The sequence below is a fragment of the Oncorhynchus gorbuscha genome, linkage group LG15 (assembly GCF_021184085.1).
Source record: "Oncorhynchus gorbuscha isolate QuinsamMale2020 ecotype Even-year linkage group LG15, OgorEven_v1.0, whole genome shotgun sequence".
Taxonomy (NCBI): domain Eukaryota; kingdom Metazoa; phylum Chordata; class Actinopteri; order Salmoniformes; family Salmonidae; genus Oncorhynchus; species Oncorhynchus gorbuscha.
In genome coordinates this window covers 84,977,414-84,993,485 of record NC_060187.1, presented here as the reverse complement: position 1 = coordinate 84,993,485, position 16,072 = coordinate 84,977,414, and the positions used below count along the sequence as shown (strand labels likewise).

The 16,072-nt window shown below is 41.1% G+C and overlaps 2 protein-coding genes and 1 pseudogene across 9 annotated transcripts; 1 reads left to right on the top strand and 2 right to left on the bottom strand.

Moving 5' to 3' along the window:
- Positions 1–512: 512 nt before the first annotated feature.
- On the top strand, positions 513–1,516 carry LOC123998317. The gene is made up of 4 exons (XM_046303428.1): positions 513–674; positions 762–909; positions 1,067–1,175; positions 1,286–1,516. Exons 1-4 carry the CDS (start codon positions 593–595, stop codon positions 1,406–1,408), a joined length of 462 nt encoding a protein of 153 aa, XP_046159384.1. The 5' UTR covers positions 513–592; the 3' UTR covers positions 1,409–1,516.
- Positions 1,197–7,589, bottom strand: LOC123998313 (transmembrane protein 116-like). 8 transcript variants are annotated; one of them, XM_046303421.1, is made up of 11 exons: positions 5,540–7,589; positions 5,132–5,178; positions 4,959–5,022; positions 4,621–4,749; positions 3,895–3,999; positions 3,738–3,787; positions 3,450–3,533; positions 3,053–3,194; positions 2,823–2,967; positions 2,617–2,696; positions 1,197–2,532 (listed from the first exon to the last, which is right to left on the bottom strand). In XM_046303421.1, the coding sequence occupies exons 1-11, from the start codon at positions 5,612–5,614 to the stop codon at positions 2,350–2,352; spliced, it is 1,104 nt and encodes a 367-aa protein (XP_046159377.1). In that variant the 5' UTR covers positions 5,615–7,589; the 3' UTR covers positions 1,197–2,349. The 8 variants fall into 8 exon arrangements, with proteins under 8 accessions (XP_046159377.1, XP_046159373.1, XP_046159374.1 ...); XM_046303417.1 differs by having other exon boundaries at positions 6,572–7,589; XM_046303418.1 differs by having other exon boundaries at positions 2,617–2,693; positions 6,572–7,589.
- A 298-nt stretch (positions 7,590–7,887) lies between these two features.
- LOC123998312 lies at positions 7,888–12,351 on the bottom strand (annotated as a pseudogene).
- Between the last annotated feature and the right edge of the window lie 3,721 nt (positions 12,352–16,072).

Sequence of the window (16,072 nt, the reverse complement as noted above, 5' to 3'; positions counted from 1 at the left end):
CATGTTGGCCGTTCCCCCTGTTTCCCAACATGGGAGTATCCTGTATTGCAGCAGGATACTGGCAGTGACTGTATTTACACTCTTGGTAACTGCTCTGTGCTGTGGTATTGCTCTCTGGTACTGCTCTCTGGTTCTGCTCTGTCATGTTGTCACTCTGGGAATTTCCTGGTTTGCTAAAGCCCAGGAATGAACTTTAAACTGTGTTCCAAGGCAGAAGTTAACCCTTTACAGCAGTCAAATAAATAATTGATTGTCTTTCCAAACATTGCCTGTGTCCTGGAGAAAACAACATCTTGGCAAATTCAAGTTTATGTTATCAGCCTTTCAAAGATGATGAATAATCGGTTTGAGAGTATAACCTTTAAATGTGCATATTTGTAAAAAAAGAAATATCTATATATAAAAAAAAGTGCTCCAACTATTTTGCAATCCACTGTTGTGTGCCAGACTATTTTCTATCTGAAGAGAATGTGCTGCAATAGCAAATAAGGGAGGAGTGTCTCAACTTGGGGTTTATAAAAAGGTAAATCTATCTCACTGCAGAAAGTGTATTAGGTATCGACAACAACATCCTTGGGAAAAGGATCCTGCCATGTTCTCCATCAGAACCGCATTCATCCTGCCAGCTCTTCTGGCCCTTTTGCTTGTAAATGTGGAATCCTCTTTCAGTGGTGGTAAGTTTCAACAACTATTTTGAAGAAATATCTATAAATACAGTATTATGATGTTATTGTTATGTGTTATTATAACGTTTCTCATAGGTGGTGGAGGATCCTACAATTATGACATATCAAAAATGTCTGACCTGAGGAAGCTGTACAACTCCAAGGTGTATGAAGCAGACAGAATGAGGAGACCCCTTGAAGGCATGTCCTTTCAGGTGGGGGTTCTCAGCCACTCGGGAGTCAAGTGAGTAACATCATATTAGCTATGAAATGTGTATGATATTTATAAAATAAACCCACAAAAGTTAGTTGTATGTTACTGCATATCTAGCAACATGTTTATTAATTAAGAAATGGTCTAAACTACCCGCTATGTCTAATCCTTCGTTGTTGATCCACAGAGTGACTTTGGCTGATGGCTCCCAGTGGCTTGTCCATAAAGGGGATGGATTTGGCATCAGCTCTCAGACTGTAGTGGTGGCTGCACGCCACATGGGTCGAGACTGGAAGGCAAGTATTCAATCAGCTTTCTTTCATAAGCATCTTTTATTGAAATGACTCTGTAGTGGCAAATACACAGTCGTTCAGATTAAAACATTGTTTTTTAAAACTTTTTGCAGAAAGTTGAAACCAAAAACTTTAAAGGGAGTAAGACGGTCTCTGATTTCGTCAAAGCTGGAGGCACTGACTACAGCCTCATCTTTGATAACTGCCATGATGCAGCTGGTCGGATGTGGGAGTGAAACAATATTTTATTGTTTTGATGAGGCTGCAGCACTTACTATATTTGAGCTGCAATGGCCATTTCATATTGATGGAGTTAAACAGAAATAAAGTCCAATGCATTGACAGACCGGAAATCCACATTCTTTTCATTCAGTTTCATTTGCATTTCAGAAAATAAATAATTGTATGTTGTGGTGATGTATTTATCCTGCTCTCATGCCTCATGCAAGGCAATAATTGTCCCCTTTGATAAAAGTTTAGAATTGAACTCAAGGAGTGAGCATAAACCTACAGTCACATTTCTGTGACCAAGTCCATGTAGGGCGAAAACTAAACATTGCACACACTTGCGTATCTACGACCATCACACAACACCACGGGCCAAACTCGTACGTCAAGCAGCATCTCTGTGAATGGAGGGCCTTTGTTCCATCAAGATGAAAAGTGACAGGCTTGCTCACTGTTTCCACACGGTTGGGCTCAATCAGGGCCCCTCTAAATCAAAGACATGCCAGTCAGTTACAAAGCCTTTCACAAATATCCTCGGCTGTCCCCAACTACTGTGGGAAATTCTAAACACTAATGTAGAGACAATGTTTGCACGAGCGATGCAGTCAGAACAAGTGAGGGAGGGAGTGACTCTGATTCCTATGAAAGTACAGAGCTCTCAGATCCTGTTTCAGAGCTGCTCTTCCTCTCCTTGTAAATTCCCTGGTTCTTCCCTTTTTTACGCCTCAGCAGTTCAGCCTCTGTCTGGTTGGACCCTGCTGTCCCTTGTGTACAGCCGAGGGTGTTTTTGCTTCATTGGTATAACAGGTGCTTCCCAAGGTACTGTCCCCAAGATTCAAAACCAAACCGTCACTCCCAGTCTGGCACAAAAGGCTTTGTTTCATTTATTTTGCCAGTGTCACAACCACCATAGTAAATTAATGTGGTGTCGGTAGAATACCAGATCCTTCTATATCATCTGGTTTGGGGATGGTGTTGACCATAGAGTTTTATAGCCTTTCTTCTGAGATCTCAGAAGTGGCGTCTGGGTGTCCATGTCCCTTACAGCATCTTTGCTAGCTGAGCGGAAGTGTGTCTGTGTCCAGCCGTACACCACACAGTTCAGAAGGCCTTGAGAGGATGAGGTGAAGGCCTGGGATGAGGAAGTAGAAGTTAAGCCATGGACTGAGGTTGCACACGTCTTGGATGTCGGTTTCAGAGCAGCTGGCAGTTTTACCTGTAAGATGTAGAGAATGACGCCCACAACTCCCTCCACTGATTTGGGGTTGTACAGAATCATGGCTGCCAGGAACACTGCTGAAATGAAAAGGTAAATAAGGCAATATATCAAAAAGGAGAATGTGATTTTCAGCTGCTACAAATCATTTAGCAAGCCGGGGGGGGCCCTAGGATTCTGAACTGGGTGAACAGTACTGTAGTTACCTGGGCCCCAACAGAAGAAGAAGACAGAGGGGTAGAGGAGCATGTGTCGGTCCAGAACACGAAGCGACGCCCACTGCCTGTCGCCGAGGAAACCGCTAGAACTCACACAACGTCTGTAAACAGTGCGTGCTTTTCCCATGAGCACCTGGTGTAGACAAACGACATGTGAAGCCAAGATACGTTTGAATAAAATAAATATAAGCTGGTAACCATGGGATAGGCTGACTCACCACAATGCCAACAAATGTGAGGAGGAACACTGCCAGGAAGACAGCAATACTGTACATGTGTCCCAGGCGGCAAACTGAGTCCACCTCCATCTTGCTCAAGTCAGTGGACATGAAGAGTGCCTCCGTGTGCATTAGAAGGCACCTAATATGCAGGGAGAGGGACTTTAGTCAAACCGTTATGCACCTCAAATCAACAAGAGATATGTATAATAAAAAAACACATTAACAATGACGATTAAATCATATTAATTGACCAAACATTTAGCACGGAAGTGCTTGATATGGATTCTGATTGCCTTACTAAAACTGCAAACCTTATTGACACACAATTATCTCTATCCCAAAATAAACTCTCTCCATGATAATATTCCTACTTTGATGCATGCTACAGACCTACTTGTAAGGCTGGCTGAAGTTTGTGTAACAGTGGTCCATGTTTCCTGTTACAAACACTGGCAGCATCAGCAGCATGGGGAGGACACTGGAAGGAGAAACGGGGACAGGACATGTAGCATACTCCCTCTATTGGATGTTTAATGTCATCTACTGAACTTTAAATAGGTCAAGCATATACTAGGCCGTCATTGTAAATAAGAATTTGTTCTTAACTGACTTGCCTGGTTAAATAAGGTTAAATAAATACATGTAAATGAAATACTCTTTCTGTGAAATAGTCCATGCTCACCATGACAGGACTGCAGCAATCTTGCTGAAACTTCTCAGTTTGGTGGCGCACTTCAACAAAACAGAGGCCAGACTTTAAACAAACAGTTGAATATGGGGAATTACAGACAACCAAATGTGTCAGACATCAAAACGATCATTTGTCAGGTAGCACCTACTTGGGCTGGGTATCCATGAAGGCTACTGTAGAATCTGTTATTTAGCCCAGAGTACAGGGTCCATACATAGTTCAATGTGTAGAAGAACGAGGTCATATACAGGATCTGTTAAAAGACAGGGGTTCTCCGTCAGTGGTCACCATGAGTCAACCAACATTGACTTCTATTTTAGTGGTGAGAAGCGCGGTATGACGTGTCAATGAAATGGTGTTCCCTTTCTGCGTATCCATGAAGATTAGATATCTAGGACCATCATTGGTTTTGTTGAGGGGTTATATATCATGTTCCCTTTCTGCGTATCCATGAAGATTAGATATCTAGGACCATCATTGGTTTTGTTGAGGGGTTATATCTAGGACCCCTGTTTTGTTGAGGGGTTATCATGAGTTCCCATTGGTTTTGTTGAGGGGTTATATATCATGTTCCCTTTCTGCGTATCCATGAAGATTAGATATCTAGGACCATCATTGGTTTTGTTGTGGGGTTATATATCATGTTCCCTTTTGGTACAGAATATTCCAGTGCACAAGTACAAGGGAAATGGGTCAGCCACATCCAGACTCCTTTGTCCCGATCTAACAGAATTGAAGAGGCGTCAAATTGGGCTAGATTTGCTGCTCTACTTCATTTGGGCCGGATCTAGATCTGCCTTGGACATCTATTTCTCAGTGAAACATTAAGTCAATTCTTACTGTTAATGAATGTATTATACGTCTGTGTACATACCTGTTCAACGATGTGTAGGTTGTAGCAGGTGGCATGGCTATCACAGTCCTGGGTGAACAGTACTGCTCCTACCAGCCAGCTGACTGCCAGCAGCAAGTCTGTCACACTCAGTAAGAACAATGGCTGGATCTGCAGAGGAAGTGGTATTGGCCATTGTTTTGGAGTCTAAAGCAGTCCTGGTATTGTAGGTAGGTTAATAATATTGTTATTATTAACAAAAACCGATTGGATTTATATAGCGCCTTTCTACCAACTAAGGTAGGGGATAATATAGGCTTAAATGTGGAAACAATTAAAACCAACTGTAGAGGGGATCATCTGTAGTGTTTGTAACTAACCTCAGGTGTCCTTATAAGGTGTTGGAAAGTTGCATAAACAATTATGGAACCTGAACCGACAATGCTGCAAACAACAACAAGAAAAACCACATTGGGAAGAGCTCCTCATTTGACCCATGTGATCACCAGATTGTACAATTACAAAGAGGTTGTAAATGCTGCGTTCAGCTTACCTCAGCACTGCCATAGTCATCTGGATCCACCTGACTGCAAAGTACACCTTTACAGGGGAAAGGTGTTGATTAGAAACCAAAACAGTCACTATCCTATAACACTACTCTGGTCATCTGGATCCACCTGACTGCAAAGTACACCTTTACAGGGGAAAGGTGTTGATTAGAAACCAAAACAGTCACTATCCTATAACACTACTCTGGTCAACTGAGGAGAATAATCTCATCCACTTTCTACAGTGCTAGAGGGTGGTCCCACCCCCCAAAAGCCATGCTGCAGACACATGTTGCAAGGATGTAGCTACAACTAAGAAATACATATTGCTGTACACTTTTCAGTAGTTTAAATACAGGACAACTACAAATGAATAATCACAATACTTAACACAATACTTGTAAATGACTTACAACAGTCCAGTCCTCAGGCGTCGTTGTGTTTTGCTCCGTGTTGTTTGAGACATCTTGCAAGATGAAATGTAACATGTTTTCTTTATTCTAAGACTTAACCCAATTGTAGAATATATATATATATATATATATGTCGTTCCCAAAACATTCAGCCATCGTTTAAAACATCAGAGACGAGTTGTGATTTAGGCTGAGTAACCTAGACACGCACGGATCCAAAACTGAGGTGATTGTACAGCAGTTTAACGTCACATAGAATGCAGGGCGCGCTCACTCTCCATTTGACCGGTTAATGCTTCGTCACATGACCGCAACAAGTGTAGCCACTCATCATGGCTGGTTTCATAGTCGTATAATTTACATTAGGCAATAGCTCATAGCCTATTCATCACCCTTGTTGTTTTAATTTCAAATCACCACTTAACCCTACAATAACCTTGGCGATGACAAAAATAAACGGCATCAATGTGAAAAATATACACTGATTGTACAAAACACGAAGAACAGGTGCGCCTAGCGCAGCTACCACCATACCCGTTCAAAGGCACTCAATATCTTGTCCTGTCATTCACCCTCTGAATGGAACACACACAATCCATGTCTCAATCATCTCAAGGTTTAAAAATCCCCCTTTAACCCATCTCCTCCCCTTCATCTACACTGATTTGAAGTGGATTTAACAAGTGACATCAATAAGGGATCATAGCTTTCACCTGGATTCGCCTGGTCAGACTGTCATTGAAAGAACAGTCAGAGTGCAGTATAACTACAGTTATGCCACAGGTATGACAAAACATTTATTTTTACTGCTCTAATTACATTGGTAACCAGTTTATAATAGCAATAAGGCACCTCCGGGGTTTGGGGTAAATGGCCAATAGGAACACGGCTAAGGGCTGTTCAGATCCTGTATCTGTCATTCTGCCCCTGAACAGGCAGTTAACCCACTGTACCTAGGCCGTCATTGTAAATAAGAATTTGTTCTTAAAATAATGTGTTCTTAACTGACTTGTCTAGTTAAATATTGTTTACATTTATTTTAAAAATGATATCTCCAGCTGGCTGCAGGTGGTAATAACTCCTTAGATCCAAATCCTGTTTCCTGTTAAACATTTTAATTTTAAAACTGCAATACTCATTCACCGTGCACGTTTATTAAAGCATAATAACAACAAATAAATATACAGTCGGAACAAATATTTAAACAAAAAATATGACTCCAAATAAAATCTGACATTTAGAATGAAAGGCAACAGCTTCTCAAAGGAATCAGGCTACTTGACCCCCCTGAACCATCAGTGGGCAGGTGTCAGTATTAAATGTAGGTTCTAGACGAAGTTATGTCAGACAATGCTGACTGGTTTGATTATTAAACATACACTCAGTGGCCAGTTTGTTAGGCACACCACCCCGTTCCCAAAAATGGTTAGCAGACAGTGTGTCACGTGGCTGTGTCTTGCTATACACTGAGTGTACAAAACATTAAGAATACCTGCTCTTTCCATGACATAGACATGCAACTCAATATTAGGAAGGTGTTCTTAATGTTTTGTACACTCAGTGTATAACGACGGCTGGAACTTTAGAATGGACAAAATGAGTGACTTAAGCGACTTTGAGCATGGTATGTATGATCGTCGATTCCAGCCGCGCCATTTCCAGTGTCTCAGAAACGTCCGGCCTCCTGGGCTTATTATATTATGCACAACCGTGTCTAGGATTTACCGAGAATGGTACCAAAAACATCCGTTCAGCAGCAGTCCTATGGGCGAAAACAGATCGTTGATGAGAGGTCGAAGGAGAATGGCAAGAATTGTGCAAGCTACAAACAGGCAAATAACTGCGCAGTGCAACAGTGCTGTGCAGAACGGCATCTCGGAGCGCACAACACATCCAATCCTTGCCACAGATGGGCTATTGCAGCATGAGTCCATGGCCCCATCCTGCCTGGTGTCAATAATAAAGGCTGTCGGTGTAATGGTGCGGGGAATGTTTTTCCTTGATACCAATTGAGCAACGTTTCCATGCCCTGAAGAATTCTGGCTGTTCTGATGCACTATTGTTAAGGACTGTCCCACTGGATGTCATAAGATGAATGCACCCGGTCGCTCTGGATAAGAGCGTCTGCTAAATGACTTAAATGTAATGTAAATGTAAGAATTCTGGCTGTTCTGGCGCAAAGGGGGTCCGACCCGGTACTAGATAGGTGTACCCGGTACTAGATAGGTGTACCCGGTACTAGATAGGTGTACCTAATAAACTGGAAACTGAGTGTATAATACAATCAGATGGATATTGTTGATGAACATTATAGTGAATGTGATCCTCCTTAAAAATATTTGTTGGAGTTTTGGTAATGATTGATTCAACTATGCAAATGTTTTCAGTTAACGAACATTACGGAAAATAACCAACATCATAAATAACTACATGACAAATAAAATGTAGACAAATATCGATGCCAAAACACCAAGGGACATCTGATTTCTTCTCCCACCTGAGTAGAGAAGAATGGCGCCATTAGTTATGTGATATAACCATTTGTCATGTCAGTCTTGATAATTATCTTATAGAAGAAGTATCATCAGTGGAGCACACAGTAAGGTTGATATCTTCCTGTATTAGAATGAATTAATAGACCCTTTCATGCATTTTGATACTAAAATGCTTTCTAGGAGAAGCTCCCAGCTCGTACCGTTCTGCACCAGCATGCCCTCAGTGACAGATAGGGAACCATTGTTAGGGGCTGGATCTATCTGCAGCAGCTTGCACATTAGAGGGTAGATGTGGACACTGTCAAAGGGCTCAGACAGATAACTCTTTTTGAAATCTGGTCCAAAAGCACGGAAGATGGTCTTCATGTCCATTTCGTCCATGTGGAATCCATGATCTCCTTTGTTTACGTAGACGATGAACCGCTGTTGAAATGACATGCATATCATAATTGTTTTTATTTTTTAAATCTGTGATATTGTTACTTTACCATTTTTTAATAATAATAATAATAATAATAATATATGCCATTTAGCAGATGCTTTTATCCAAAGCGACTTACAGTCATGTGTGCATACATTCTACGTATGGGTGGTCCCGGGAATCGAACCCATTACCCTGGCGTTACAAGCGCCATGCTCTACCAACTGAGCTACAGAAGGACCATTTTACTTTGTACATAGTATGTGAAGTGTCTTTAAAGTTAATATCAGTACCTACCGAGTTTAAGTTGAAACCTAGATCAGCAATGACAATAATAGGCTGCATTCTGTCATTCTTGGACAAATGAAAGTTCTCTGGCATATCTTCCTTCTTGTAGACTGTGAGGTTTGGGGCCTTCATGAGAGCATCATAAACCTGCTGTTCCTTTCCTTTCTTCGGCGTGATCATTCCAAACCCGCCGTAGTCAAGGAGCTCAAAATAAACCAAGTTGAAGAAATTCAGGTATTTAGAGAGGATTATTTCATCTACAAGAGGTCTTTTTTTGACGGTGGTCATGCCATGGTCAGAGGTGATGATGATGTTCAGGTTATCTGTCAAACCATCTCGCTGGATGGCCTCCCTCAGGTATCCGATGGTGCGGTCAATCTGCTTTATTATGGTTTTCCTGTCAGGATGGTCTGGTCCTTTGGCATGACCCACGTTGTCAGGCTCTCCATAGTACAGAGTCACAAAGTCAAAATCTTCTTTGGTGAACCAGCTCAACACAGTGTCAATATTCTGTTGCCACTCTGTTTCGTTATCATCTTGTTGACCTGTTTCCTCAACCACCGCCCGGTTTACACTTTGACCACTGTAGTTGGCGGCTCCTCCTGGAAAGAAAAAGGAACCTGTTTTCAGGCCCTGAAAGAGAAGAAAAGGTATGTATGCTTGTATGTATGCTTCTAATTACAGGGTGTAGTAGGGGTCTTAACTTTCATTAGAGCAACTTCATTCACCTAAAAATAATCAAGTCAAATTAAATGTTATCTGTCACATGCGCCAAATACAACACCTTAATGTGAAATGCTTCCTTACAAGCCCTTAACCAACAGTGTAGACCTCACAGTGAAATGCTTACTTACAAGCCCTTAACCAACAGTGTAGACCTCACAGTGAAATGCTTACTTACAAGCCCTTAACCAACAGTGTAGAAATGAAATGCTTCCTTACAAGCCCTTAACCAACAGTGTAGACCTCACAGTGAAATGCTTCCTTACAAGCCCTTAACCAACAGTGTAGACCTCACAGTGAAATGCTTCCTTACAAGCCCTTAACCAACAGTGTAACCAACAGTTAGACCTAACCACAGTGAAACTTACAAGCCCTTAACCAACAGTGTAGACCTCACAGTTAAGCCCTTAACCAACAGTGTAGACCTCACAGTGAAATGCAGTGAAATTACTTACAAGCCCTTAACCAACAGTGTAGACCTCACAGTGAAATGCTTACTTACAAGCCCTTAACCAACAGTGTAGACCTCACAGTGAAATGCTTACTTACAAGCCCTTAACCAACAGTGTAGACCTCACAGTGAAATGCTTACTTACAAGCCCTTAACCAACAGTGTAGACCTCACAGTGAAATGCTTACTTACAAGCCCTTAACCAACAGTGTAGACCTCACAGTGAAATGCTTACTTACAAGCCCTTAACCAACAGTGTAGACCTCACAGTGAAATGCTTCCTTACAAGCCCTTAACCAACAGTGTAGACCTCACAGTGAAATGCTTCCTTACAAGCCCTTAACCAACAGTGTAGACCTCACAGTGAATATAACATATCAATGAGGCTATATACAGGGGTACCGGTACCAAGTCAGTGTGCAGGGGTACTGGTTAGTTGAGGTCATTTGTACATGTAGGTAGGGGTGATGTGACTATGCATAGATAATAAACAGTGAGTAGCAGCAGTGTACAAAACAAATGGGGGGGGGGGGGGGTCAATGTAAATAGTCTGACAGTGGTTTCTGTAGCTGTGGGTAGGAGGACTGTAAGCTAAATCTGCATATTAGACAAATAACACTTGTGATATTTTATGTCCAGGATCAAATCATGACCAGTTCCTCACTTGGTTCTGTGCTGTAATCCACAACGGTAAGGCTCCATTGTCCCACCACTCAGACCTCTTCAAGGTAGCTTTATGGACGACTTTCTGATGAGTTGTGGAATTAAACATCATATTGTGAACAACTCCATGATCCTCTATCCATCTCCCTGTGAGAGATATGAGAAGAAAGTAGAATGATATGTAAATATTTTTTAATGCCAGTGTAGCCGATGTGAAATGGCTAGCTAGTTAGCGGTGGTGCGCGCTAGTGACGTTTCAATCGGTGACGCCACTTGCTCTGAGACCTTGAAGTAGTGGTTCCTCTTGCTCTGCAAGGGCTGCGGCTTTTGTGGAGCGATGGGTAACGATGTTTCGAGGGTGACTGTTGACGTGTGCAGAGCGTCCCTGGTTCGCACCCAGGTCGGGTCTAGGGGACGGACGTAAAGTCTATACTGTTACACCAGCAACCTTCCAGTTTGAATGGTCTTTTCGTCATGACATTATGATAAACAGTATCCAAAACCTCAGTGATGTCTTATCAAGGATATCGAAGATGGCATTTACAACTTTAATTGCTGTACTATATATATATATTTTTTTATCACTGTCATATAAGAGAACATTTAGAAATTGTAGATTTGTAGGTTTTCCTGCATTAACAAATGAAAACATAAGGTGATTTCCATTTCTCAGGAATAACTCTAGGGTCAGATTAAAGTGAGGTCATTTGCCCAGAGATAAAGTAAGCAGCAAGTTTGACCAGATTTGTATTTAAATAGTTAGGACCCGAAGGATATGTACAGTATGTGCACATATACAGTGTACATTTGATTTATTTTCTTTTAATTGTACCTTTATTTAATTAGGCAAGTCAGTTAAGAACAAATTCTTATTTTCAATGATGGCCTAGGAACAGTGGGTTAACTGCCTTGTTCAGGGGCAGAACGACATAATAGATTGTCCTAAAAATCCAAAAGAACATTTCATTTAGATTTGAGTAATTTAGTAGAGATAAGAGCGACTTACAAGAGCAATTATGGTTAAGTGCTATGCTCAAGGGCACATCGGCAGATGTTTGACCTAGTCAGCTCTTAACCACTAGGCTTACCTGCCACCCAGAACACTGGCAAGTGAGGCTACTTAGTAACGTGAGTGAGATCATGGTCAGGACTGGCATTTTCTGGGCACATGCCACAAACAAAACAGTTTTTATGAAAGAATTGAAATATTTGGCCAAAGAAATCAACAGTCAATAATCCATCTACAATAGTAGGCTACATTTCACTTCAAAACCAGTTTTGAAACAGTAACTTGGGCCCGTAGTCACATGTTACCCAAGGAAATACTTCTTATTTTGGATTAATATGCACCTGATTGAGAACTTCAAACACGCTGCTCAAATGCACGCAACAAGTCAATAGCATTTTGTAACTCTTCTGCCTTACCAGTTATGGTAGTAAAGTGAGATGGGGACGTCATGGTGATAGCCGGAGGGGTGATGTACTTTGCCTTCACTCCATCTACCACTAACTTGTCCATGTGAGGGTGTCTACGTCTTGATCATAGTCCCATCGGAAACCATCAAAGGAAATCACTAGCAACTTGTTGTGTGTCCCCTTGTTCAATGGTTTGCACTCTACACTGAGAAAAACTGCCATTCCCAAATACAAATACAACCACATCTTGATGTCTTGGCTTGTCTGCACTAACTAATCCTGTTGGGCTTGATGGATGTCATTTATAGTCATCATTGTGGTCAGGAAGATAACATGTGTTCTTTGAAGAGTGTTATCTGCAAAGGACAAACCTTGAATGTGCCTTGCTTTAATAGACAGGAGGGTGTTATCAATTGTTATCTGAAGAGAGATTTCACCTAAGATGCCTAGAGATTAGTCTATGGACCCAAGAGTGTTATTAACCCAAGACTAAGATCTGTCTACTCAGCTACTCAGCATATAGGTAGAGTTATCTTTAGTTGTGAAGTAATGGGTCAGGTAGGACCCTGTAATGATGCTCTAAACAGTGTGCCAGAGCCCTGAGGTTAAACAAGGTATTTGACAGCCTCTACTTCTATGCTTTGTACCTGAGTAGGCAGATCTTATTATTATGATTATTATTTTTTAACCTTTGATGTCCAAAATACTCCACCAACAGCTTCTGTCCAAGTCAATCCACCGTATCAACAAAACAATAAAACATGACCCTGAAAATGACTTTGAAATATGAACTTTCCTAAAATCAATCTACTAAAATGTCATTGTACATGATAGTAATCTTATCTAGGTGACCTCAGACAGTGTCCCAACCCATTAGGGGTCGCAGCAGGTGACTTTGCTGATAGCTGCTTTATTGAGGAAAAGTTAGACTTTCTATGACTGTGATACTGTATGTGGTTATCTCACCTAGCTATCTTAAAATGAATCAATTACCTGTAGTCACTCTGGAGCCATAGGAGGACAGGCTCATTGTAATGGCTGGAATGGAGTTAATGGAACGGAGTCAAACAGATCAAACACATGGAAACCACATGTTTGACTCCGTTCCATTCATTTCTTTCCAGCCATTACAATGAGCCGTCCTCCTATAACTTCTGATTATTTGAAGTTTAATGAGCTTTTGTAACTGTAACTGATCAGAAAGCAGTCTATCTGCTATGGCACATTTCTACCCCCCCTCCCCTCCCCAATAACGTTGATATAATATCAAATAATACTCACATTTACCCTTTCATTTTTATTGATAATTCAATATTGTAAAGGAAATAGCCTACCAATGATGTCATAGCAATGTACACTAAACAAAAATTTAAACGCAACATGTAAAGTGTTGGTCCCATGTTTCATGAGCTGAAATAAAATATCCCAGAAATTGTCCATACGCACAAAATGTATATTTCTCTCAAAATGTGTGCACAAATATCTTTACATCCCTGTTAGTGTGCATTTCTTCTTTGCCAAGATAATCCATCCACCTGTTGTGGCATATCAAGAAGCTGATTAAACAGCATGATCACCTTTTGCTGGGGACAATAAAAAGCCACTCTAAAATGTGCAGTTTTGTCAAACAACACAATGCCATGTTTTGGGAGCGTGCAATTGGCCTTTTGACTACAGGAATGCCCACTAGAGCTGTTGCCATAGAATTTAATGTTAATTTCTCTATTATAAGCCACCTCCAACATAATTTTATAGAATCTGTCAGTAGTTTTAGAGAATTTGTCAGTAGTCCAACCTGCCTCACAACCGCAGACCAAGTGTACGGTGTTGTGTGGGCGGGCAGTTTGATGGTTGTCAACATTGTGAACAGAGTGTCCCATGGTGGCGATGTGGTTATGGTATGGGCAGGTTTAAGCTACAGACAACGAGCACAATTGCATTTTATCGATGGCAATTTGATACCATGATGAGATCCTGAGGCCCATTGTCGTTCCATTCATCCTCCGTCATCACCTCATGTTTCAAGGATCTTTACACAATTCCTGGAAGCTGAAAATGTCCCAGTTCTTCCATGGCCTGCATACTCACCAGACATGTCACCGATTGAGAATATTTGGGACGCTCTGGATCGTCGTGTACGACAGTGTGTTCCAGTTCCCGCCAATATCCAGCAAGTTTGCACAGCCATTGAAGAGGAGTGTGACAACATTCCGCAGGCCACAATCAAAAGCCTGATCAACTCTATGCCAATGAGATGTGTCCATGCATGAGGCAAATGGTGGTCACACCAGATACTGACTGGTTTTCTGATCCACACCCTACCTTTATTTTAAGGTATCTGTGACCAACAGAAGCATGTCTGTATTCCCTGTCATGTGAAATGTATTTCAATTGACTGATTTCCTTATATGAACTGTACCTCAGTAAAATCTTTGGAATTGTTGCATGTTTTGTTTATAATGTTGTTCCTTATAGTAAAAACGTGTTTCGTAAGCCTCAATACTTATACCCCTCATATCCTCTGTCTTGTCCTCAAGAGCAATTACTAACATAATTAGTCACTAAACCTAGGGCTATGTGTGAGAGGCTGATTACCATAGAGTGAACAAGATCTGATGAATGGCTTTCTGACAGATCAATACAGAGTGGTGAACTAACGTGAAAGCATCTATTTATCATTTTGAGAGTATGTGGTGGGTACGAAGCACAAGATATTTCAAGTGTGACAGGTGTTAACTAATTAACTAATTAACTAATTTAAAACGACAGCCACCAGAGGGCAGTATTGTCAAGTTAGTGATAGCGCGGCGCGCAGCAACATCTCATTGAGGAAGAGGGTGCATCTGAAGTGATGCGGGAGCCAGTGAAATCATCTTTGGGACTGTTCTCCAACCGTCTTTCATAAAGAGGAAAGGGGAGACACAACTAGATTGAACGTCAAGAGGGCAGGTTCCTCTATCGCTGCTGATATAAACAATGGATTGAGAATGGGGTTTGGTTCTCTGTGTGGTGAAGTCATCTTTCTTAGCCGAGTTTGCTCAAATCGGAGCATTTGAATTTGAAAAGTTTTTTTTGTCAGCATCACTGGTTTGGGATTATTTTTGTTCATGTTTTTATAAGGTGAGTTTAGAATCAATGACAAAGTATTTTCATAAACATGCATTGAAAATTGTTGATATTGAACATTTTTAAATAATATCTGTTATAATTGACTTTGTTGATCAAAATGTTTCTGATGCTGGAATTCCCCCAGTTTTACATAGGCCTAGTTTATTATGTGTGACACCTGCCTGTAGATTCTCAAGGCTTTCTTTTCAAGGCTGAATAATGGACAGGTTGTAGGAAAGGCTACATCAATCATATATTTTGCAAGTGTTGCAGGAAAATGTGTTGGTAACAGTACTTCAAATATGTCCAGCAACAATGAGGTCATATCTACCTGTCACCATACCTGCTCTTGCCAATCTGTGTTATTACGCAACTGAATTGGGCTGTGGAACCTGGTGGTTTTTATTGAATCTGTATGCAGTTATGAGCATCCTTCATTCACCCTGAATGGATTAACAGGGCAGGGTCGTTATGGTTTCGTCACCTAATATGAACAGGGATGGTTATCTGATGTAGTTTGTGCTGCAGGTCACTAGAGTACCCAGTTTGCACATCATTTTCCCAGAACCATATGTTTCTTAGTGCTTGGCGAGAGTGGGGTTGTACTACGGTTGTTTTGCATACAACCTTCCCGTAACGTTTCCTACAGGTTTCCTCTATTCAAAGTCATGTTCTCAGAATGTTCAGAGAACGTTATGAAACAACGTTCTTCTGGGGAATTTCAGCACTTCAGCATAACGTTTTCTGCACGTTTCCTCGTGGTTCTATTTAAAGTCATGTTCTCAGAGAATTAAGAAAACTGTCCATAAAAACCACAAGAAAACATAAGTATAGTTCAAAGAAGGTTCTAAGAATATTATTTTAAAACGTATACGTTCCGTTCTCAGCATCAACAAAACTCTCTATCCTCTATCTGGTTAAGTGTGTTCAGGTGTGTTGGCTTCACCCACTAATTGGCCACATCTGAT